Genomic DNA, 24,493 nt, shown 5'->3' with positions numbered 1-24,493 from the left:
ACGACACAATGGAAGGCCGTTCTTAATCTGTCAGTCCATTTCAAGAGGAGAACTATAAAACTATAAGCCTTCTTTTCTGGTCCCGGGCTGTCAGGAAGTCTCCACATTACACAGGATTTGAAAAGGCCAACTCTGAGGGCGTCTGTAAGGATGACGGGCAGCCGGCAGTATGGAGGAGAAGGTGATGAACAGAACAGGGAGAGAGAGTTGTCTTCCATGAAGCACTGACTGACTCCTCAAGAGGAGACAGAGGCTGTGTCCCAAATGGCAAACGTGGTGCACTATGTAGTAGGGAATAGTGCCCTGGTCAAAAGTAGTGCAGTATGTAGGGAATAGGGTGCCATTTGGGATGCACTCAAAAAGAATATGGAGAGAGTTGTCTTCTTGACTCCTGTTGAGTTTTTCCTTCAGGCCAATTTTGCCTTAAGCTAAGAACTGTAGCGTTAGTTCAGGAGATTTTTAATACATCAACATTCATGGCCTGCATTCATACATTTTAATGCCAGCAAACGTATCGTAATATACTGATACTGAAATTGCCTTCTAACGGTAATTGACATCTATGAATTCAGGTTAAAAGGCATAATGTATCCAAATGAAAGATACCTGAGGCTAGTTATATTACCTGAGGGTCTAATATTACCAATACACAGACCAAGGAGTTCAGAGGCCTCTGCTAAACCAGCAACTGTCTGTCCACCAGAATTCTAACCCTTGATCCATCCACTCCACTTCTACAACCATATCTTTCCTATCACATCATTGGTAAAGCCACACTACAACAGAAATGACTGGATAGAATGGATACACTTGGACATCCTACTTATTTGAGTCCAGTTGCCTACATGTAAATGAAAAATTGCACACAGGGAATAGAGATTTCAGTGCACGCCAGTGATTATAAGAACTGTTCTTATAATTCTCTGGAGATTGTGGAATAGCACGTCAGAGTAATGACCCAGGCTGTGCATCCGGACTGGGATTGTCAGATTATCTATCGCTTTCTGTGGTATTTAATCTCGCAAGAGCTCAGACTAAATGTAGCATAGAGAGGTGTAGAGTTCAGTATGAATACATTGGAGAATTCTCCTCACATTGACCTTCATAGACCGGAAAGAGTCTGTCTCTTCAGAAGAGACAGCGACAGCCCAGCGACAGTTCATGGTTGACCAGTTGCACTGTTAACCAACTCTTTATTTTCTTTTATCTTCCTGTAGGAGTCTGACAGTGGGGCCTGAAGGGGGTAAGTGCATTACATCAGTGTTGTAAGTGTCAGGACTACTCCGAGTCAGGAGTGCTCACTCAAACCTCAAACGGTACCTCTGCACTGAACCCAATCAACAGGAGAGAAGGTTGACTGCTACAGAACAGACAGGAGTGGGACATCCTACGCCCTCAGACAGTAGGGAGGTCTTAATATCTATTTTCTCTCTCTATTACACCACATACAGTAGTCCACATTCATTTCAAGCCTTCAGTCAAAAAAAGCATTGTGCCCTTTGGTAAAAGTATTGCACTTTGATCAAAAGTACACCACTGTTTCTGGTTCAAGGAGTTATCCCGGCCACTTTGAACTGCTTCAGAACAAAGTGAAATGCCAAAACAAACAAAAAGGCAAACAGAGGATAACAAGATATTTGTGTTAATCAAGGTGTGACATACCATCCTCAGTTGGCACGTAAATGTTTAGGTACAGGCAGTCCTCGTTCTGATCCTGCATATAGGTTACCACTGTATCCAAGTTGGCTGTGAACCACACCGGCAGCATATCGTTGAGTAACTTTTCCTCCAGGTACTGTGGACACACAGGGGCGAACTGGGTAGCATTCCTGATCCCAGGCCATGACATGGGTGGCTCTGGGGGCTGGAAGCGTCTCTCCCCTGTAGGGGCCAAAGCGTATGGGATCCCCAAGTACTGCTCCACGGGCCCTAGGATCTCATTGGGCAGCGTCGTCTTTAACCCCCGCAGCTTCCCGTAATTTGTGGTGACAACAGGGTGGACTGGGGTCTGAGCCACGACCGGCAGACACACAGACGCTAACAGGAAGCCAATCCATAAGAGAAGGCAGACCTTGGATAAGTAGACCATCCCCAATCCATGGGCTATAGTGGCTCCTCCAGAGCTCAATGGAGAGGTACTGGTTCCCCCTGGCCTGGCTCCCCTCAACATGCTCCTGCTGCACTCAGCCAAGCAGATTGCGGTCCTGGAAATTCCGGAACTCCTCTCCCACCCCCCACAGCAGCCCAGACCAATAATCTGCTCCTCAGGCTGTGATTGACAGCTGACAGACAGAGCTCCAGCCAATCAGAGCAGTTTTGTGCAACTCGGTGCCCCCCATCCCAAGAGAGTGGGTCTACGTGTAGGTCATTGGTCGGGGGTGCAGTGCCTGTATTTGTCTCCAGATGTCTTTGCTCGTCGACCCAGTTCCAGCTTGGTTGGTTACCCTGCAGGGAAGACAGAATGAGACATGGAAGTTAATCCTCGACACATCAAAGGCTACATACAGTATGATGTCCAAATCCCTTCCAATAGTTGAAATTGTATCTTTCTAACAAATCAATAGCATGGAATAGACAACAACATAAAAGTGTGGTTTCGAGTGGAATCAACAACAGAGATATTATATTGGCAAACTGCTTTATTACCTTGTGTGACATCATCATTATGGTCAGGATAATGTTGCACATAGCGGCAGTTTCAATAAAAGAAAACTCCAAGGCTGCATCCCGATGATTCTCCCTAAAGTGTGCACTTGCACACTTGCCATTATGGAGTTAACAATGGTGGAAACTCTCTAGTCAATGATTACACCAATCCAATGCTTGTAAATTCATGACAGGAAGTGCGCAAGTACACACTTCTGGAAAAGGGGGGAGAAAAAGGATGCAACCCAAAATTTGACATCACACAAAAAAATACTACAGTTTACTATAGAATGCTACAGTACTTACTATAGAATTATGTAGTTAACTGTAGGATACTGTAGAATACTATACTACACAATGTAGTATCTGTTGATCATGTGTACTGTAGTACTTAGTATTTTTTGTGTATTGTTGAATACTATAGTAAATACTACTGTCACGACTTGATCTATTTCACCGGTCCATGTGCTTGTCTCCACCCCCCTCCAGATGTCGCTTATTATCCCCAGTGTATTTATCCCTGTGTTTCCTGTCTCTCTGTGCCAATTCGTCTTGTTTTGCCAAGTCAACCAGCGGTTTTTCCTAGCTCCTTTTCCAGGTCTCTGTTTTTCCTAGCCCTCCTGGTTTTGACCCTTGCCTGTCCTGACACCTAACCCGCCTGCCTGACCACTCTGCCTGTTCTGATCTCGAGCCTGCCTATCCCCTTGTACTGTTTTGGACTCAGACCTGATTACTGAACCCCTGCCTGTCCTGACCTCAAGCCTGCCTATTGCTGCCAAACTAAACCTGATTCAGATGACGATCCTACCCATGCTAGATTACGGAGACATCATTTATAGATCGGCAGGTAAGGGTGCTCTCGAGTGCTAGAAGTTCTTTACCATTCGGTCATCAGATTTGCCACCAATGCTCCTTATAGGACTGCACTCTATGCTCCTCTGTAAACTGGTCATCTCTGTATACCCGTTGCAAGTCCCACTGGTTGAGGCTTATTCATAAAACCCTCTTAGGCCCCACTCCCTCCTATCTGAGTTATCTACTGCAGCCCTCATCCTCCACATACAACACCGTTCTGTCAGTCACATTCTGTTAAAGGTCCCCAAAGCACACACATCCCTGGGTCGCTCCTCTTTTCAGTTCTGCAGCTAGCGACTGGAACGAGCTGCAACCAACACTCAAACTGGACAGTTTATCTCAATCTTTTCATTCAAAGACTCAATCATGGACAATGTTACTGACAGTTGTGGCTGCTTTGTGGGATGTATTGTTGTCTCTACCTAATTGACCTTTTGTGTTGTTGATTGTGTTGTTGATTGTTCGTCCAAATTGTTCGTACAATGTTTTGTACTGCTACCATGTTGTGTTGTCAAGTGTTGCTGCCTTGCTATGTTGTTGTCTTAGGTCTGTCTTTATGTAGTGTTGTGTTGTCTCTCTTGTTGTGATGTGTGTTTTGTCCTATATTTATATTGTATTTATTTATTTTAATCCCAGGCCCCTGTCCCCGCAGGAGGTCTTTTGCCTTTTGGTAGGCCGTCATTGTAAATAAGAATTTGTTCTTAAATAAAGGTTAAATAAAAAAAGAATTGCCTGGTACTGTTTGGCTCTGACCTGGTTTATGAACTCTCGCCTGTCCCCGACCTGCCTTTTGCCTACCCCTTTTGTTATAATAAATATCAGAGCTCAACCATCTGCCTCCTGTGAAAATGATGTCATGGCTTTAGAAGCTTCTGATAGCCTAATTGACATCATTTGAGTCAATTGGAGGTGTACCTGTGGATGTATTTCAAGGCCTAACTTCAAACTCGATGCCTCTTTGCTTGACATCATGGGAAAATCAAAAGAAATCAAGACCTCAGAAAAAAAATTGTAGACCTCCACAAGTCTGGTTCATCCTTGGGAGCAATTTCCAAACGCCTGAAGGTACCACGTTCATCGGTACAAACAATAGTACGCAAGTATAAACACCATGGGACCACGCAGCCGTCATACCGCTCAGGAAGGAGACGCGTTCTGTCTCCTAGAGATGAATGTACTTTGGTGAGAAAAATGCAAATCAATCCAAGAACAACAGCAAAAGAACTTGTGAAGATGCTGGAGGAAACAGGTACAAAAGTATCTATATCCACAGTAAAACAAGTCCTATATCGACATAACCTGAAAGGCCGCTCAGCAAGGAAGAAGCCACTGCTCCAAAATCGCCATAAAAAAGCCAGACTACGGTTTTGCAACTGCACATGGTGACAAATATTGTACTTTTTGGAGAAATGTCTTCTGGTCTGATGAAACAAAAATAGAACTGTTTGGCCATAATGACCATTGTTATGTTTGGAGTAAAAAGCTGAAGAACTCCATCCCAACCATGAAGTACAGGGGTGGCAGCATCATGTTGTGGGGTTGCTTTGCTGCAGGAGGGACTGGTGCACTTCACAAAATAGATGTCATCGTGAGGTAGGAAAATTATGTGGATATATTGAAGCAACATCTCAAGATATCAGTCAGGAAGTTAAAGCTTGGTCGCAAATGGGTCTTCCAAATGGATAATGACCCAAAGCATACTTCTAAAGTTGTTGCAAAATGGCTTAAGGACAACAAAGGCAAGGTATTGGAGTGGCCATCACAAAGCCCTGACCTCAATCCTATAGAAAATGTGTGGGCAGAACTGAATAAGCATGTGCGAGCAAGGAGGCCTACAAACCTGACTCAGATACACCAGCTCTGTAAGGAGGAATGGGCCAAAATACACCCAACTTATTGTGGGAAGCTTGTGGAAGGCTACCCAAAATGTTTGACCCAAGTTAAACAATTTAAAGGCAATGCTACCAAATACTAATTGAGTGTATGTACACTTCTGACCCACTGGGAATGTAATGAAAGAAATAAAAGCTGAAATATATCATTCTTTGTACTATTATTCTGACATTTCACATTCTTCAAATAAAGTGGTAATCCTAACTGACCAAAGACAGGGACTTTTTACTAGGATTAAATGTCAGGAATTGTGAAAAACTGAGTTTAAATATATTTGGCTAAGGTGTATGTAAACTTCCGACTGCAACTGTATTCACGCTTGAGTATTTTTTCATATGAGAATCACTCCACAGTGTAGGAAACATTTCCTCATGGTTATCCATATAAAACCAGAGCACCCCATTCACAAAACGAGCCTACCTAGATCCTCCTACACTTCAATACAATCTATCAGCATTCTGTTAGTAGTATCGTAGCCAAGCAAGGGGGGGGGGGGATATACTCCAGTCTACTGAGTAGATTATTTCTCTTAGGGTACTTTACTCCACCAAGGAGCTTACGTGTGAAGCCTCATGAATAGGAGCGCTGGCCGGTTAAGAAGCCTCTCACAGACATTTGTGTCAGAAGCAGATGGCTTATGCATGCAGCAGGTCATTTCATTTCATTTCGGAGGAAGAAGAGACTCTCCTCTCTTGCCTCATTCCGCTGCATGCCCTCGGATGGTGTTGAGACTGAGACGATGGTGGTCTGCTTGTCAAATCAGTGACGTCGATGAATTACTTTCCCACTCTTGTAACACAGCATGAGAATGACACTCACACTGCCAGGGGGATTACATCGGATGCCTAACTGCCATTGTTGACTTCGTATATTCTGTTTGACATCAAAAATTGAATAATTCAATAAATAAGTAAAAGTTGAATGTAAGAAACAGAACCAGATTCTAAACAAAGACAGGATAAAGAATGTGATCCAAGATTATGGTCCAGTTTAATGTTGATTGAGGAAATAATAAGGTGGAATGGACTATGTTCATATATTTCAGCAGTTCCTGTATAAACGCAATACATATTCAGTCTGCCTTCTTACCAGTAACACACCAGAAAGAGAGAGTGAGGAGAAAAAGAGGGAGATGGATTATGAAGAGATGAAAGAGATGGAGAGATGGGGCATACTATTCTCACTGTCTGTATGATTACAAGAGATAAGTCTTTTGAATTTCAATAAAGGCTGAATCCATCATTTGCATTTTAATTATTATAAAACATGTGGTTCAGGGAGCTGTATCTCCTCACTGAAATAGGTAGTCGGTAGAAAATGTCCTTGAACGGACAAAAAATAAAACATCACTAAGCAACGTCCCAAATGGCACCCTATTTCGTATATAGTGCACTACTTTTAACCAGGGCCCATTGGGAATAGGGTGCCATTTGGGATGCGAACCAAACAAAACTCAACATCAACTTTACTTGACCTTCTCGTGATGCACATACAGGACATCTTTTATTGGCCTCTTAAAGATGGTCATGAACACTACACAGGGGCCTTCCCTGTAGCTCAGTTGGTAGAGTATGGTGTTTGCAACGCATGGTGTTTGCAACGCCAGGGTTGTGGGTTCGATTCCCACGGGGGGCCAGTACGAAGAATAACTTTTTTATGAAATGTATGCTCTGGATAAGAGCGTCTGCTAAATGACTTAAATGTAAATGTAAACAATAGAAAGGAAGCCAGACTTCCTCCCTCACTAAAATGAGATAGAGGGCCAACAGAGATCCTTGACAACCAATAAAGGATTGATATTTATCAAAGTTGACAGTACTGAACACGAAGATATTGTCAACCGCTGAGCTGGAAAAAAGTATGTGTGTGTGCGCCATTTGTAATGATAGTTTTGTTGACAATTCATGTTGAACTTGGACGGAGCAAATACTTCTTTTTTTTAAAACAGGATTGATTTGATAAGGATAGCTCATGACGTTGTGATACTGTAATAACCTTGCTCTCTGTAACCATGCCAGCAGACATGGGTAAAATGTGTATTCCAGTAACATCCAAATATCAATTTACTAAATGGTATGGGACGCATGTAACAAAGTGCTGAACTATTGAACTTTACTTCAGTAGGCTAACACAGTGTAGGTCCTGTGTGGCTCAGTTTGTATATCATGGCACTTGCAATGCCAGGATTGTCGGTTTGATTCCCACTGGGGCCACCCATATGAAAATGTATGCAGGCACAATAGTCACTTTGGAGAAAAGTTTTGCTAAATGATTGATAATTGTATATTATAATAATACAGTTGTTTTATGCGGTCTTACAGTGAATGGCTATGCCTACTATTGGATTCCAAATTGAAATGCTGTCCAGTGTATTTGGATAGGTGTTCTATTTTGACACTTATGCCATGTTATACCCAGAATGTCGTCTATAGGCCTGTCACCCATAGGCCTATTCTTGAGGAAAATTGCACAAGTGAGGTAAAATGTCTCCAATTGTGATTTATTTATTTTTTTCTTCTGATGGGTAGGCCTGACTGACTGACTCAAATAGGCCTATAATGATGTCACCAACTGGGAGAGCTATGATAACAGTGTGTCACTCCAAATATGTAAAGTGAATTTGAAATAGGCCTAATGTTCAAATCATGTAAAAAGTAAGCCTATTTGGTAACACTTTCCATAAAGTACATACCTATGAAGCTTTATAACGTCTTTTGTAATGCATTAATACACTTACATTGTGTTATGACAATATAGACCAATTATTTACAATAAGTATTTGGGTTGAGACCTGATGCCCCTCCAAAGCCTTCAGCCTACCATCACATCTAATCAAAATGCACGCAGGCCTATTAGGGACCAGAATGTTGACCTTTCATTCATTACAAATAATACAGTTAAACCCTGTTACATTTCTGACAATGTCTATAATATTATTCTCGGTGTCAATTCGAATAGCACACGCCTATTTATAATCTGGAGGAAGGCAAGGGGTTGGTGGAATAGACATGAAGACAGCTTGAAGAATCATTCATAGGAGAGTGACAGCCTTCTCTCTAGCTTGTCCGCCTGCGTACTGGAGGTACAGCCTACATAGACATGAGAATATGATATCTTGCTTTCGCAAAGACTAAAAATCTTAAAAATCTTAAAATGCAACCAAGATTTAAAAAAAGGGCTTACAGTTTTCAAGGTAGCAGAACATAGCAGGATTCATTTAAGGTGAATGTTCAAGACAGTAGTCTACGCATTTTTTCCAATTTGTCTCGTCCCCAAATATCTACCAGATATCCACAGTACCATCTTGTGGTTCTCCGCTGAACTCACTCTGGTGATGTGGTGCCAGATTCAGCCTGGATGGGAATCTGCAGTCTACAATGCACCTCACACCTTTTGATAGGTATACGGAGGTGTTCAAGCTATGCTTAATGGTGGGTCAAACACACATTCACTGCAAGACGCTCCTCTCCCATTCTAAAAGCCTGCTATTATGTGGAATATAGATGACAGACAGACAGACAGACAGACAGACAGACAGACAGACAGACAGACAGACAGACAGACAGACAGTGGACCTGGCCCTTCAACACTGGTGGTGAGTGTATGGTTACAGTTGCACTTATAGCCAGCCTATATACTTAAATGAAATTAATTATGGCATCTCCATAGCAGTGCTGCCAAGAGCCGCTTTGTCATCTGCAGGGATTAAATAGCACTGGACATCATGGGTGCTGCTCTCTGTTCAAACACAGATAGCCCTTTCCAAGGGCTTGTGTGAAATAATGTGGCCACAGCCGATTAGGGTTGTGAATGGCATGTCCCTTAGGCTATAATACGTTTTTGCGCGTTTTTCTCCATGGTCAATTTGTCATTATCGAATCCAACGCATGTTGCTGTGGCCCTTTACATAAGAAGCGAATAAACAACAATTTGATCATTCTGGCTTTGAGCAAAGAAACCCCTCAACACGTCTTTAAAGTGCGTAGAGCATGGCTCAATCGTCTTTGCAATGCCAGGCGATTTCGTTCAACACATGGCTTGTTTTCATTATTACATTGAATAATGATCATACACATTTCTGAAAAACAGGTTGCGCGCCACGCACTTTAAGCAAATGACAGAAATTAATTCCCTGTGGTAGTCAAGCTCTTCTCAAAATGTCTGCAGCGCGAGTCCGGACAAGCCATATAATCGGAAAGCCGCCAGAAAACAGCCAGAAAACAAACAAATTATAGGTGGTCTAAATTAAACTAAACTGTGTGAAAGAGAAAATGGGTTTACTGACTATTTGTAGGCTAATAACAAGACTTACCTTTGCGATATTCCCACTGTGTGAATTTTGCTCGTAGTCCTGACTTCAAGGGATGTGATAATAAAATATACACCACCACACGGGAAAAAATAAAACTCCACAGTGTGCGCTCCTCTGAAAATCCCAACGTGACAGTGGGGTCCAGATAAAAACAGTCAAACTCTGCTTCAGGTTCTATGCAGAAAATACAAATTGAGGTTTCCGGGTGTTAATGACACACGTCGCCTATGATGTAATTTCGTAAGTCACTGTAGTAGCACGGTCAATTGTGCTGCATCTAATTTCCGTAATAGAGAGAAAGCGAGGAGAGATCGGACAGCAAAGACGAGAGATTAAGGATGGAAAGACCAGGGTTGTTCAGTCGGGCGCCCCCCTCTCGCTCTCTCTCTCTCTCTCTCTCTCTCTCTCACTCTCTCACTTTCTCCCTCTCTCTAGCTCCAGTTGCTATTGGACTACACTAAATGAAATGTACAAAGCCTGCAGCCAATGGATTGCCGCATTCTCTCCATCACTGTTAACCAGCTGCCAGTATGGACCAGTTTTGGCATCCGTGAGGAAAGGACAGGAGGGTAGCAGGTGTAGTGCGGCATACTGTAGTTTTGTTTTGCTGATCATATTCACCCAGGCTGGCTGTTCGACCCATGTAGGTACCTGTAATGAAACGTGTATCAAATATCTATTAACAAACTCTTCAGCTATACAACGAGCCAATTCAGCTTAAGCAAAATTGAATTCAGCTTAAGCAAAGTTTCGATCCAGTAGCCAAGCACTGGCGTATCTTATTTGAACTGTTAGTGTTTTCATATATATTTAATGAAGCTTAAATGGAGGTAATCTGCCCTTAAACTGGCTGAGACACCGTGCCCTATAGCTATCAACAACTGAATAATAACACGAAGTGAAAAAGTTCTTTGGGATTTTCAACCAGCAGAGTGAAGCCAACTGTGCCAAAACGAAAGAAACAATTATATGGAAACATACATTTACATTTTAGTCATTTAACAGACGCTCTTACCCAGAACGAATTAGAAGAGCAATTAGGGTTAAGTGCCTTGTTCAAGGGCGAATCGGCAGATTTTTTATCTAGTTTCGAACAAGCAACCTTTCAGTTACTGGCCCAACGCTATACATATTTTTATCCTGCATTGCAGAGAAAACATGTAAAAGTTAACTACAGTATGCATTATCCCACACATGCCGATAGACAGACATGATTAAAGGGACCAAGAGATCTCCCTCTGAGTTCTGTTTCCAGCATAGATGAATGTGGTCGCCTCCGGCAGCCTAACGTAAATTCTGATAACCAAGTTTGCTTTGCCCTCATGTTGGTGCTAGCAAGCTAGCAAGCAGGCTAGGTAGTGCTAGGTATCAACAGCCAATCCATTAGGGGCTGGAAACTATAGTGAGCTTCGATTGGTCAATAGCAACGCGATGTCACGGAGTATTTGTATAAAGTTCAGCTTTCCCCAACTTTGGTCACACGCTGTTCACTCTGCCGTGCCCATGCTTGCTTCACCCAGCTTTATTGAGACGAAAATAAGGAAACCCTCACTAGCTCACCGAACCTATGTCAAATCATTTGACATTTCTGTCTATTTAATGTAGAGATTAGCCTACAAAGTAGCCTAGATGTAAATTCATTTTGTATAAGTCAGTCTTTAATTCACCAAGGTGTATTAGCATGTAGCCTGTGCTGAATGATTTTGTGAAAGGCAAAGACTTCCTGTGTTTCTGTTTAGGGATCCTCTGGCAGCACCTTACGGTCGCTGTCCAACGTCCTTTGGTGCTGAACATTAGATCGCGGGATCCAAATTGTACCGCTGTCCGTGGTGCTGAAATAACCTCTCGGCGCTATTTGCTTGTCTGTTAAGGCCAACACATTTTAACTTTCTACGCACGAAAACGTCACTATAGTAGGCTAATAAATTGCCTTCAAGTCATGTTTACCATTTCCCTTAGGGTTGGGTTGCCAAATTCCTCATAATCACTACAACACCTCACCACAACATGGTGTCGTCAGTCAGAGGCCAGTGTGGACAGAATCACATAGTTGTTTTCCTAAATGGCACACTATTCTCTACATATTGCACTATTTTTGTTAGGGATTTTGGCACTGAAGCCCTTAATCTACTTCCTCAGAGTCAGATTAACTTGTGGATACCATTTGAATGTCTCTGCGTGCAGTTTGAAGGAAGTTGCCAACTAGCATTAGCGCAATTACTGGAAACAGCTAGCATGAAAGGGATAGTTCTACCTCTCTAACTTCCTTCATACTGGACACAAAGTTAATCTGATTCTGGAGAAGTTGATAAAGGGCATCATTGCCAAAATCCCTAACAATCCCTTTAATCTCAAAGCCACTGCCGAGCACCCATTGTTTTAAAACATAGAGGTGACAAAACATCACTGAATGTATTATTCTAATCTAGGACCACACACACACACACACACACACACACACACACACACACACACACACACACACACACACACACACACACACACACACACACACACACACACACACGCCTGAACAGTCTATGTAAGGTAAGTGTCACGCAGAACCATCCAACATTCTAGTCAGAAATACAAACATTCTCATCACATGTTAACGATGACATTCTCATTTTTGTTATTTTTATTCATACACATTTCGATGTGTTCTGGTCCTCTTTTTAGCCAATTAACTGCTGTGAAACGGAAAGTTTGCCTAGTCTGTAGAAGACAACCATTCTCTCTCTTGACATTTTGAACGCACTATTCTTATCTCAATATAGCTTTTCCTCTTCCTGAAGTTAATGTAAAAAGGCAGAATCTATTAGGTGTGTCCCAGAGGAGGCTGGTGGGAGGGGCTATAGGAGGACGGGCTCATTGTAATGGCTGGAATGGAATCAATGGAATGGTACCAAACACGTCAAACAAATGGAAACAGTGTGTTTGACTCCCTAGAGCTCATTCCAGCCATTATAATGAGCTCATCCAATAGCTCCTCCCACCAGCCTCTGGTATATACTGTATCAACCACAAAGCGTAGATTCACTCATACAATATTTGTGATGTTTGAGTTTCTCTGAGAAATCCAGCATTTCCAACGGCATTGCCAACCGCATTGTGAGTACATTTAAAAACTTTTTCCTTTTGTCTTTTTCCTATTTTGGAGGAATGATTTACATTAAACAAAGACCCCAATTCTGTCTCCACAATAATGTTTGGAAAAACTTCCAACATCTGTATCATTTGGGTTGAGCATTGAACACCACACTGCACACCAGTCTAAGTTATATGAAACAGGAATTTCTTACTGTCACGTCCTGACCATAGAAAGCTGTTATTCTCTATGGTAGAGTAGGTCAGGGCGTGACAGGGGGGGTTTTCTAGTGTAGATTTTCTATGTTGTTATGTTCTAGTTTTTGTATTTCTATGTTGGGTTTTGTTTGGGATGATCTCCAATTAGAGGCAGCTGGTCATCGTTGTCTCTAATTGGAGCTCATACTTAAGTAGGTGTTTTTCCCACCTGGGTTTGTGGGAGATTGTTTTTGAGTTAGTGTATGTTAACTCTTCGTCACGGTTTGTTGTTTATTTGTTTATTCAGTTTATTTTGTATGTATGCATAGTTTCACATTTCAATAAAATATGTGGAATGATAATCCCACTGCACTTTGGTCCGCTTCATCCTACGACAACCGTGACACTTACAGTCTTTAGTTTGGGTACCTACTTGGCTTAGTAAATATATCAAATCAGAGTTGCTATACGAATATTAACGTGTCTGTTAAATAGGAATTAATTCATGATTAAATCATTATTTAATAACTCGCTCTGCCTAGATAAATTAAAGGGGATTCTTTAAAGCAAGATCACCTTCAACAGTTACAGGTTTCTTTCGGATTATAATGTTATGCAAATTATTTTAAAAAACGTTACTGTCACGACTTCCGCCGAAGTCGGTCCCTCTCCTTGTTCGGGCGGCGTTCGGTGGTCGACGTCACCCGCCTTCTAGCCATCGCCGATCCACTTTTCATTTTCCATTTGTTTTACACACCTGGTTTCAATTCCCCAATTACATGTTCATTATTTAACCCTCTGTTTTCCCCATGGTTTTTGTGCGTGATTGTTTTATGTATGTTCGGTCCGTTATTGTGGGCTCGGTATTACGACATGTTATTGGAATATTTGAGTAAAGTTACTTGTCTTACTCATCTCTGCTGTCCTGCGCCTGACTCCTCTGCACCAGCTACACCCAGACCACTACAGTTACTGGAGGAAAGAGTTGCTAAAACTACTGTAATAATGTAATATTCATGTAATTTTCATTTTAAAATGAACAGGAACACAAAAGGTCATTGGTCACACTGGTAGACATACAGTAAGGAGCTAAGTGGCATTGGAAACTGTTTGGTATCTGCCGCTGCATGTCAGTGGTCTGTTTACTCTACAAGACAAAGCTATTGCTGGAGGAAAGTGAGGAAAGTTTGGTGCCCAGACGACTCTGAGCCTCGTGAACTTGGAGTGATTTTATGCCCATAGGGGTTGCCCCAGCCCCACCTCTGTACATGGAAAGTCCAGACCTTTTGATCAAAATCATAAATGGGGGCTGCCACAGCAAGTGAGCACGATAGACAGAAACAGTTTGTTATACACTCAGAAAGAAATAGGTTTGGTAGATATCCAACATAACAAAAGCCCCCGATCACAATAATGAAGAACGGTCAAAGTCCTCTGACTATCGCTGTTAGGTATTTCTTACCGGATTCTCTCTCGTCATTTACTGTACCACTGATCCCCTTTAGCCGCATCTATGATGTCTTGACTATAGTGTACATGTTGGTTCCTGGTCATCTATGACCTCTACTGACTCACCATTTCCCAATCAACTTGGCTATGATCACCACAAATCATCTCCGGTCACACCCTCTTCTTCGACTGAATCTGGATGCTACAGTAACATACTGGATCCCGGTGTGGTGAATTAATGAAGTTCTCTGTATGTCTGGTCTACAGTAAAATGGCCCTCAGCTAGATTATGATGATCTGTAACACAGTGGGGAGGAGTGTGAAATTCCTCCATTCTGAGGCTGATTAGGAAGTCTTTAGCCTAGCTAATTTGTCAACGAGAGGCCCCTTCAACGGTTGGACTGTGAATAAGGCCTGGGATGCTCAATAAAGGACTCTGTTAATCAGGGGAATGAGATGACGAGGACTGTTGGATTCCCAGTGGATTCAAAATCCCCTCCTAAATGGGGTTTATGATGATTGACTGGACTCGGGAACAGATTGTAAATCATTAGCAGCAATGACTTCTGTTGTCACAGGGGTTGGCCTTCAATCTTTCTGCCTATCCATATTTTTGTATAGTATCATACTTTGTTTTTCGAACATTACTGTAGTGTAAAATGTAAACCGGCCTCTAAAAGTAATGTTTGTGCTATACCTTTGTACCTTACACTTCAGTTGGTGATTACCTAACAGAACATGCGATGCTCTCTTACCTAAGCCCCTAAGTCACCTCTTGTCCTGGGTGGCTGTGGAGTGTGGATTGTGGAAAGCACAGGAGGCCTTAGGTTCTATCATGAGGAGTCTTTGCAGAACACCTGAGCCCGTACACATAAAACAGTGTGCTGATCTAGGATCAGGTCTTCTCTGTCAATATAGTCTTATTCATTATGATCTAAAAAGGCAAAACTGAGAGGGTCTTACATAGTGGGCTTCGGTGAATGACGGCTTCTTTCAACATTTATCCACAGAGTTCCTGTCTTTCACTGTTTTAGGGAACGGTTTCTCAGACCCAGAGTAAGCCTAGCAAGAAGCATATTTCACGGGTTTTTGCCATTTAAAATGCTTTTTACTCTAGGATTATGCTTAATCTGTTTCTGGCAAACCGGCCCTATAGTTTGTTTGTTTAAGTGTGTTAGTTTGGATCAGTAGCATCGATGTCAAGATCATTGAGGGGCAGCGGGACAAACATGGCAACATGGAGTGTTTCCTGACAGGCTGCGGCCTGGGCACACACACACTGTTGTTGGAAATGCTCATGTACTTACCCTCGGCTTTATGCAAAACATGTTATGATTGCCACTGCCATGAAAAACAAGGGTATTTTATGTATTTATTTGCCTTGGGCAATCTGAAAGCTCATTTGTTTGAGCAGCCTATTGTTGGTGTCTATCTAGGGATGTCAAAATGCTGCAGCTGCTGAATTAAGTAGCAAAACAGCTATACTTATGCATTGATTCATTCATTTCACATTTGTGAACACCGATACACATCAGAGAAATGCGCTAGACATTTTAAAAGTTAACATTTTTTCCAAGCCAAACCAAAATACAGTATGAGCACCAAACATGGTTAAATACATGGTTTCAATTTGTCATCTGCCGTAATTGTCTGTTTTGGCAACACTATTCCAGTCATTGAGAAGAAACCCATTACCTATTATGAAAGACAGACATTACATAAAACAATTACTGCTAAATCAATGACTGTGTCAATTTACAGTGAAATATCATGAAATATGGGACTGAAGCTACAGTATATTTAGATATGAGCACCAAGCATGAAATCCTTCACCAGCATGTGTTTTTTTGCATTGGGACTAATAGTCTCTCCATGAAAACGAACCGTCACCCCTCAACCCCTTCTTGTCATGTATTTCACTCAAAGTCACACTGTGAACTTGTTAATGGTAAGGTTTGAGGCATTCCCATACTGTATACTCTTCATGTAGGAGTCCATCTCACTCCCATTTTTTATACGTGTTGTCACAGAGACCTGTGTAATAGGCTGCGTTTGTGTCTCAATGGCACCCTTTTCCCTATTTAGTGCACTACTTTTGGTCAGGGCCTATAGGGAAACCCATAGAGCTCTGTTCAAAAGTAGTGCACTACATATGGGATTTTGTCACGCAACCTGTGCTTTTACATATGTCTTCGTTTGACCAGAACATTCTGACCTGGTCTAATACTCTGTCGCACAAACTCAACTGCAGTTCTCTTTGCTGCAGTCGAACACACAGGGAACCAACTTTTTATTTATAAAATGCATTTTGAAAAGAGCAGATAGTTGGTCATGTATGACATCACCAAACCAGTTATATCACCCACAATTCATCTTCAAGACTTCAACTGTGAACCTCTTTAAGGTAGAGGTCTAGCGGGCTCATGGGTTCTGGTCTTTAAAGCAAAGCTATAGCATAATAGTAGCCTAGTGTATCAGTGAACTGATGACGGTCAGTTAACTAAAACATAACAACCAGCTAACGGACTACAGTAGCTGAGGATTCAACTCACACTGCTCTTCTACATGGCTTGGTAATGTGAACATGGCCAGCCAAGGTGCACCTGGTGCACAGGGTCCAACCCATACACTTTTCCCAGAAGTTCTCTCTCTCCCGCTCTCTCCATTTGTTTTTTATTCATCATAAATTCTCTGAAACCTCTTAGAAGGTCTTCCATGGGTCTGGGACAATGCAACTGTAGTTGTGTAGCTCTGGGAATTCATTGGGTTTCTCTTAAAGTTGTTGTTGTTGTTATTTTGGTTGTTGTTGTTGTTTTCTCTAGCTCTCATACTGTGCATGACGTGAGGACATGACTGACCCATGACTGGCCCATGACTGACCCATGACTGACTCATGACTGGCCCATGACTGACCTATGACTGGACCATGACTGACCCATGACTGACCCATGACTGACCCATGACTGGCCCATGACTGGCCCATGACTGACCCATGACTGACCCATAACTGGCCCATAACTGGACCATGACTGACTCAGAGCCATCCAGGCCGTGAAAGAGAGAGGCAGAGAATGCCCAGCCCTCACTTCAGGCTCAGAGGCTCTGCTTTGGGCAACACTCCCTCTGACATGCAGCATCCATCCACAACCAATGGCTTTCCACACACCATGTAACTGGCACGCAGCATCAGCACTGCCCCACTTCTCCCTCCTGTTGTGAAAGCATTACCGGATGGCGCCCATCCGCCTCGCCCGCCCGCGCCGAGAGAGGACATGCATAAAACAAGGCTGAGCTGAGCCCCTGAGGTTAATGTGTGGACGAGCGCACAGATGCAGAAGGATCACTGACACAGAATACCTCTTATAAAACAAGAGAGGAAAGGATACGCTGCAGGACATGTTGAGAGTTGTATGCAGAGCGCAAAAAAAACATCATTTTTTACGCCTTTGCGTGTATTTGTTTCTATATTTCATGAGGAGTGTACTGGGTATTTCTGTTGTTGAGTACATTATATGTAATGTATTGTATGTAGTGTCTGCAGTAATATGACATCTTGAGGTTAGATATTATACACGAGAGTCGTCTTCTGTATGTTTGTGGATATTACTCTAGGATCACAGAAGCTGATCAAGGTAGGAGAAAAATCATTCATCCAAACGCATCAAAGAAGGACAGGATAGCTTGGCTTGTGTCCTTTATGATGTACAGCAGAGTACACATCAGTAAGGGACAACAGATCACAGAGGCTGAATCCCAAATGGCACCCTTCTCCCTACATAGTGCACTACTTTTAAACAGAGCCCCTTCATCCCCTTATGGGCCCTGTTCAAAAAGTAGTGTACTATTGTAGTGCCAATTGGGACGCATCCAGAATGAGCCATAAACAGGGTGTTGGATCCATGGGACATATTCTTGGAATGACTTGATGGGTTTCGGTTCGGGTCGATGCAGTCACCACCTGCTGCCCATCTGGAATGTATTGCTAGCTCCATCCCTCACGTCAACACCTGTGTGCCGCCTCTCTAACCCTGCAGCTTCTCTTCTCCCTGTCCAAGCGGTTACAACTTCCTCTGCTAAGAGGGCAATAGGGGGGTCAGAGCGGTTTATAGCCTTAATGTATAGTCATGGATCTGGATGTGGTTATCACGCCTACTCCCGCTCCGCCGCTCATCGTCGCCGGTCTGCTAACCACCGGCCCTCAGTAGTCTCAGTCTTCAGGCGGTATTGGTTTCATTTTTAATGTCCAGTACGCTTCTCTTGTTTTGTATAGCTTCACGTTCCTTGTTCTTAAACCCTCCAACTGCACTTGCTTCCTGACTCCCTGTGTCTTTGTTACAGTGGCTCCTGTTTTGAAGTTGTTGTTGTTCTGTCTTGTGCGTTCACAATCAATCTTGGAAAAATAAAGTAAGAAAAACGATTCATAGTTTATCTTCCATTATTGAAATGAGCTTCTTTTAAAATGTGACATATTGACAAAGCTACTTAACTACATTTGAATGGGTGTCAGATATATTAACCATTTGATGGGAGGGAGGCCTTGACCCCTGAGCTAACCTAGCCAATACAACGTCTCCATTCTGCTGTGCTAGGAAGGGGGCCTTAGCTTGGACCGTCCATCAACTCTACCAGGCTCTCTTTATAGGCTACAGGAGCCTATGTTGAGGGAAGCAGTAGTAAAGTACACTACTTCCATCAAGATGCGTTCAGACTGAGGTGCTCTGGTGACTTCTAGACCAGAAATGACAGAAATGAACCATTCATGCCATAATGAAGCTTCTGAATTAGCCAGTTCTTGTTATCTCTAGAGAAAAACAAATCTTCCCTCATTGACATTTTTAGAAGGAAACAGACATCGCTATAACAGGAGAGTGTAGAAGTCATGCGATATAAATCAAGAACATCTTAACATGGTTCTGATTGATTGATCATTGTAGACACCAATGGTTGGGAGAATCAATTAGGTATTGAACCAGCCTCTGGCTAATAGCTACCATTTAACTGGGCCTAAACAGCGAGACTGGTGATTGCATAAATCACAATATCAACATCTGTTTGTGTGTGTGCGTGCTTGCATGTGTGTGTGTCCCAATCCTTCACAGGCATTACTGATTACTCTATCCAGCTCTAGCCACAGGATCATAAGGAGAGGCTGACTATAGTGTCCCCAGATACATTGTCCCGTTCAGTAATGGTCAGTCATTGGCTCTATCTGGAAATACTGTGGTGGCAGTGCAACCCATGGGGACGCTGCCAACGATGGCCTCATTTGAAGGTGGAAATTGTGTGTGGAGATTAGAACAGTCACCTCTGTGTGTGTGTGTGTGTGTGTGTGTGTGTGTGTGTGTGTGTGTGTGTGTGTGTGTGTGTGTGTGTGTGTGTGTGTGTGTGCGTGCGTGCGTGCCACTGAGTAAGTTCCATCAGCTTTCTTGTTCTGTGTCTATAAAGTGTAACATGTAGGTATACTATGTGAAAAGTCTGTTGATATTACATGAACTCGGTTCAACTGTGCCTGGAACTGCCCATGCTCAGGTGTTCCAGTGAGACTTACTCAGAACCCTACGGGCAAATAAGTCATTGGATCACAGGTGTAAAACAAATCCCCGCGTGGACTATAGTAGTTGCTAGGCGGATATGTCAACAATTACGGAACATGTCCTGAATTTGACAGCCATGAAGTAGGGTTATTACAAAAGACAAACAGGCAGATGCTGCCTCCCCCTTCTTCCTGAAATGTCTTCCACAGCCAAGGACACATCTGACAACGCAATTAAATAATCAACACATCATTTATTTGGAATTATACTCAAAATGATTCAATGCTTTTTGTATTATTATGTTACAGTGAATAGACAAATGAGTCATCACAATTCAAGAGACCGTCCTTTAAATGATGATGCTTCAGGTTATAATCATCAAATGTTTATTTTAATTGTGCTCAAAATGATCCCATGCTTTTCCTCACGATGAAGTCATAGTGAATGGTTGACAATAATATCTCTGAGCTGGACTGTTGGCTGACAGTAGTGTTGCAGCTGGTCTCTCTCTCTCTCTGTTGAGCTGAGCTGCCTCTCTCTCAGTCTAACTGTCACAGTCTGAACGCTTCGTTCTCTTCCCCCAGCTCTCTCTCTCTCTCTCTCTCCTCTCTCTCTCTCTTCTCTCTCTCTCTCACTTCTCTCTCTCTCTCTCTCTCTTTTTCTGGTGAAAGCTATGATCCCTTATTGATGTCACTTGTTAAATCCACTTCAATCAGTGTACATGAAGTGGGGGGAGATGGGTTAAAGAAGGATTTTTAAGCCTTGAGACAATTGAGACATGGATTGTGCATGTGTGCCATTCAGAGAGTGAATGGGCAAGACACAATATATAAGTGCCTTTGAACAGAGTATGGGGGGCGTGCAACTCAATATTAGGAAAGTGTTCCTAATGTTGGTATAATCAGTGTAGGTCAACTTCAGATCCTACACCTGTGTAGCTCAATTGCAAGCATAGTGCTTGCAATGCTGGGATCATGGGTTCAATTCTTTCCACCAATAGAAAAAGTACTAATGTGGACTAATGTGCTTTGCGATCTATTCTTTATTTCAAAGTAACTATCAAGTTCATCCATCATCACATTAAACTCGACTCAACCCTGTAAACGTTCCTGCAGTATTCTAATTGTTAATCAAGCTGAATAAAGTGAATTGTAATAGGCTTTTAATTGCTATTGATCTTATGGCTGTCTGCATTTGAGAATAATTCAATTTGGCTTGGGTACCATGTTCCACCAGCTGGTCTCTAAACTAGCCTAGTCTCAGACCAACAAATGACTCACAAGCCAACAATATGTTATTTAGCTTGTAAAGAGAAGAAAAAAACTACGGATATTCATTTGCTTCATTATACTATTAAGTTACAGAATAGCCCAACGGAAGTATTTCTGATTCTGAATGATAATTCATTAAAGCCGGCCCATTTTATTCTCCTTCGAATATCTATTTCAAACTCTCAGAAAGAAGACTATGAACTATTTTGCTCATTCGCTTTGCATTGTTCTCCATCTGCAACAGTGTGAAACGCCTCCCCAAATCCAGCGCTCTCCGGCGTTAAGCCTGTCTAATTCAGTCCGAGTTAGAGCATGAGGCTGAAGCAGAAACTGCAGACAGTGTCTATAAACACAATGGGTGCCATTTGGTACACAGCCTATATCTGAACAGTAGCCTAGCTATCTGGCCGATGGCACAAAACTCATTTGTAAGCCATGAATGAACATTGGCTTTTTTTTCGGAGCAGATCAGGATTTGGCACAGAGTATGCCATATGTGACATCGGTGAGGAGGTTTAAACAGACTGGATTCAATTGGATGTTTGATGAATGGTCTGTACAGTGAAAGGCATTTGACGTGACTCAAACTTGAAGAGGAGGTGGAGATGGGCTATGTGTGTTTGTTGACTGCAGTGATCAAGTTTGCTTACAATTTCTACACACACCATACTTCAAATATATCCAGTCTTGGTCATGAATACAACATGCATTGTGTGTTTTGCACATTGAAAGCCAATGGCTTCTGCAGACACCAACAAAGACTCAAGGTCTCTATCAATACTGAAGAAAACATTTGCTACCCAAAAGTGCACAATGGAAAAATATGCAATCTGAGTTTGGAAAAGTAGATGTAGCCATGATTCATTGAAACAAATGATAACTACATGTCAAACAATAAAACATTTTACACCATGATATCAAGCACTATCTGAAAAGACTTATAAATAGAAAGACAAGCAAATGTGCTGTTTCCTGGACACAGATTATGCCTAGTCCTGGACTAAAAAGCAAACTCAATGGAGAATCTCCACTGAAAGCAAACTCAATGGAGAATCTCCACTGAAAGCAAACTCAATGGAGAATCTCTACTGAAAGCAAACTCAATGGATAATCTCCACTGAAAGCAAACTCAATGGAGAATCTCCACTGAAAGCAAACTCAATGGAGAATCTCTACTGAAAGCAAACTCAATGGATAATCTCCACTGAAAGCAAACTCAATGGATAATCTCCACTGAAAGCAAACTCAATGGAGAATCTCCACTGAAAGCAAACTCAATGGAGAATCTCCACTGAAAGCAAACTTAATGGAGAATCTCCACTGAAAGCAAACTCAATGGAGAATCTCCACTGAAAGCAAACTCAATGGAGAATCTCCACTGAAAGCAAACTCAATGGAGAATCTCCACTGAAAGCAAACTCAATGGAGAATCTCCACTGAAAGCAAACTCAATGGAGAATCTTCACTGAAAGCAAACTCAATGGAGAATCTCCACTGAAAGCAAACTCAATGGAGAATCTCCACTGAAAGCAAACTCAATGGAGAATCTCCACTGAAAGCAAACTCAATGGAGAATCTTCACTGAAAGCAAACTCAATGGAGAATCTCCACTGAAAGCAAACTCAATGGAGAATATCCACTGAAAGCAAACTCAATGGAGAATCTTCACTGAAAGCAAACTCAATGGAGAATATCCACTGAAAGTGTTTTTTAGTCCAGGACTAGGCTTAATCTGTGTCCAGGAAAACCGGTCCTAACTGTTCATCGATAAAGGCAAAGAGTATTTGTTGTTCCCCACTTCTAAAACATGAAACTCCTCTCCTTGGATTACCCACCCACACCATTTGAAGGAGGGAAAGAAAGGAGGGAGGAGGTAGGAAGGAGGGAGATAAAGGAGGGAGGAGGGAGGATGGAAGGAGAGAAAGTAGGGAGTAAGGAAATAGGGAGAGAATGGAGGGAGGTAGGAGGGAAGAAGGAAGGAAGGAAGGAAGTAGGGAGAGAAAGGAGGGAGGAAGGAAGGAGGGAGAGAATGGAGGGAGGAAGGAAGGAGGGAAAGAAAGGAAGGAGGGGAAGAGGAAGAAGGAGGGAAAGAAAGGAGGGAGGAAGGAGGGATGGAGAGAATGGAAGGAGGGAAGGAGGAAGAGAAATGAGGGAGGGAGGAAGGAAGGATGGAGGGAAGAAAAGATGCTCCACTTGAGCTGGGCTCACACAGGGAGAAAACTTTTAATTAAAGATAATTTCTGCATCATTTATGAAGGCACCCTCTCTGCTGCCCAGGTTCCTGAGTTGGCTTCTTTCTTCTGCGTCCCAAATGGCAACCTATTCCCTATGTAGTGCGCAACTTTTGACCCGGGCCATTTGGAACACGGGTGGGTGACGTGACGTGACGTGACGTGACGGAACACAGCCCATTGGAAAGAACTCCTTTCAAAACAATACATGGTTTAAGCATTAGCACAGAACAACTCTCTACTCTCCTGCTGTTGCCTGAACAATGAACAAAGAGAGAGAGAGAGAGAGAGAGAGAGAGAGAGAGAGATAAACCAAATTACAACACAGTCAAAACAAAACTACATTACTTATCGGGAAACACAAGCACAAAGCAAAATGCAGTGCTATCTGGCCCTAAATCGACAGTACACCGTGGCAAACTATTTGACCATGGTTATTGATCAAAACCTCAGAAAAATCTTGACAAAGTACAGGCTCAGTGAGCACAGCCTTGCCATTGAGAAGGGTAGACACAGGAAAACCTGGCTCCCTGTAGAGGATAGGCTGTGCAACCACAGCACCACAGCAGGATCTGCATTTCCTGACATAATGTAAAAAATATAAAACAATTAGAGAGTGTCATTTCCACAAATGTATTTTAGCCATGTCTAAAGAAACATGATATGAAGAAAATGTAGCCTATTTCAGAAGAACAGAATAGTAAACTCTGAGTTGTCCTTATGTTAGGTCCTGATTTGGCTATGCCATACGGCAGTTAATTTAGCAGACAAGATATGCTTAGAGTTCCCTGGCATTATTTTGTAGTATTTTATAGTACGAAGGATACAATTGAACAGAGCTGAATAAAATAGAAAGGATATTTTCTCCAAACGATTTGAGGGAGTGTGTGTCACGGGCGTCGTAAGGATAGGACCAAGGCACAGTGGGTAAAGTGCTCATCTTCTTAGTTTATTAGAACTAACACTTGAACAAAAGAAACAAATGACGAAACAGTCCCATAAGGTGCACAGACTATA

At 42.4% G+C, this 24,493-nt stretch overlaps 1 protein-coding gene across 2 annotated transcripts in view; it reads right to left on the bottom strand.

The window, feature by feature from the left end:
- LOC106575199 (neuroligin-4, X-linked-like) overlaps positions 1–10,089 on the bottom strand; it is a 75,478-nt gene extending 65,389 nt beyond the window's left edge. Inside the window, exons 1-2 of one of the 2 annotated variants that reach the window (XM_014151534.2) lie at positions 9,707–10,089; positions 1,663–2,445 (exon numbers count right to left, since the gene is read on the bottom strand). In XM_014151534.2, coding sequence (XP_014007009.1) covers positions 1,663–2,170 — 508 coding nt within the window. In that variant the 5' untranslated portion in view covers positions 2,171–2,445; positions 9,707–10,089. The remainder of the gene's footprint in view (positions 1–1,662; positions 2,446–9,706) is intronic. The other variant, XM_014151535.2, reaches the window with a different exon arrangement.
- Between the last annotated feature and the right edge of the window lie 14,404 nt (positions 10,090–24,493).

The sequence above is a fragment of the Salmo salar genome, chromosome ssa17 (assembly GCF_905237065.1).
Source record: "Salmo salar chromosome ssa17, Ssal_v3.1, whole genome shotgun sequence".
NCBI classification, from domain to species: Eukaryota; Metazoa; Chordata; class Actinopteri; order Salmoniformes; family Salmonidae; genus Salmo; species Salmo salar.
The sequence above is the reverse complement of the archived record's forward strand: the minus strand, read 5'-3'. Positions and strand labels throughout refer to the sequence as shown.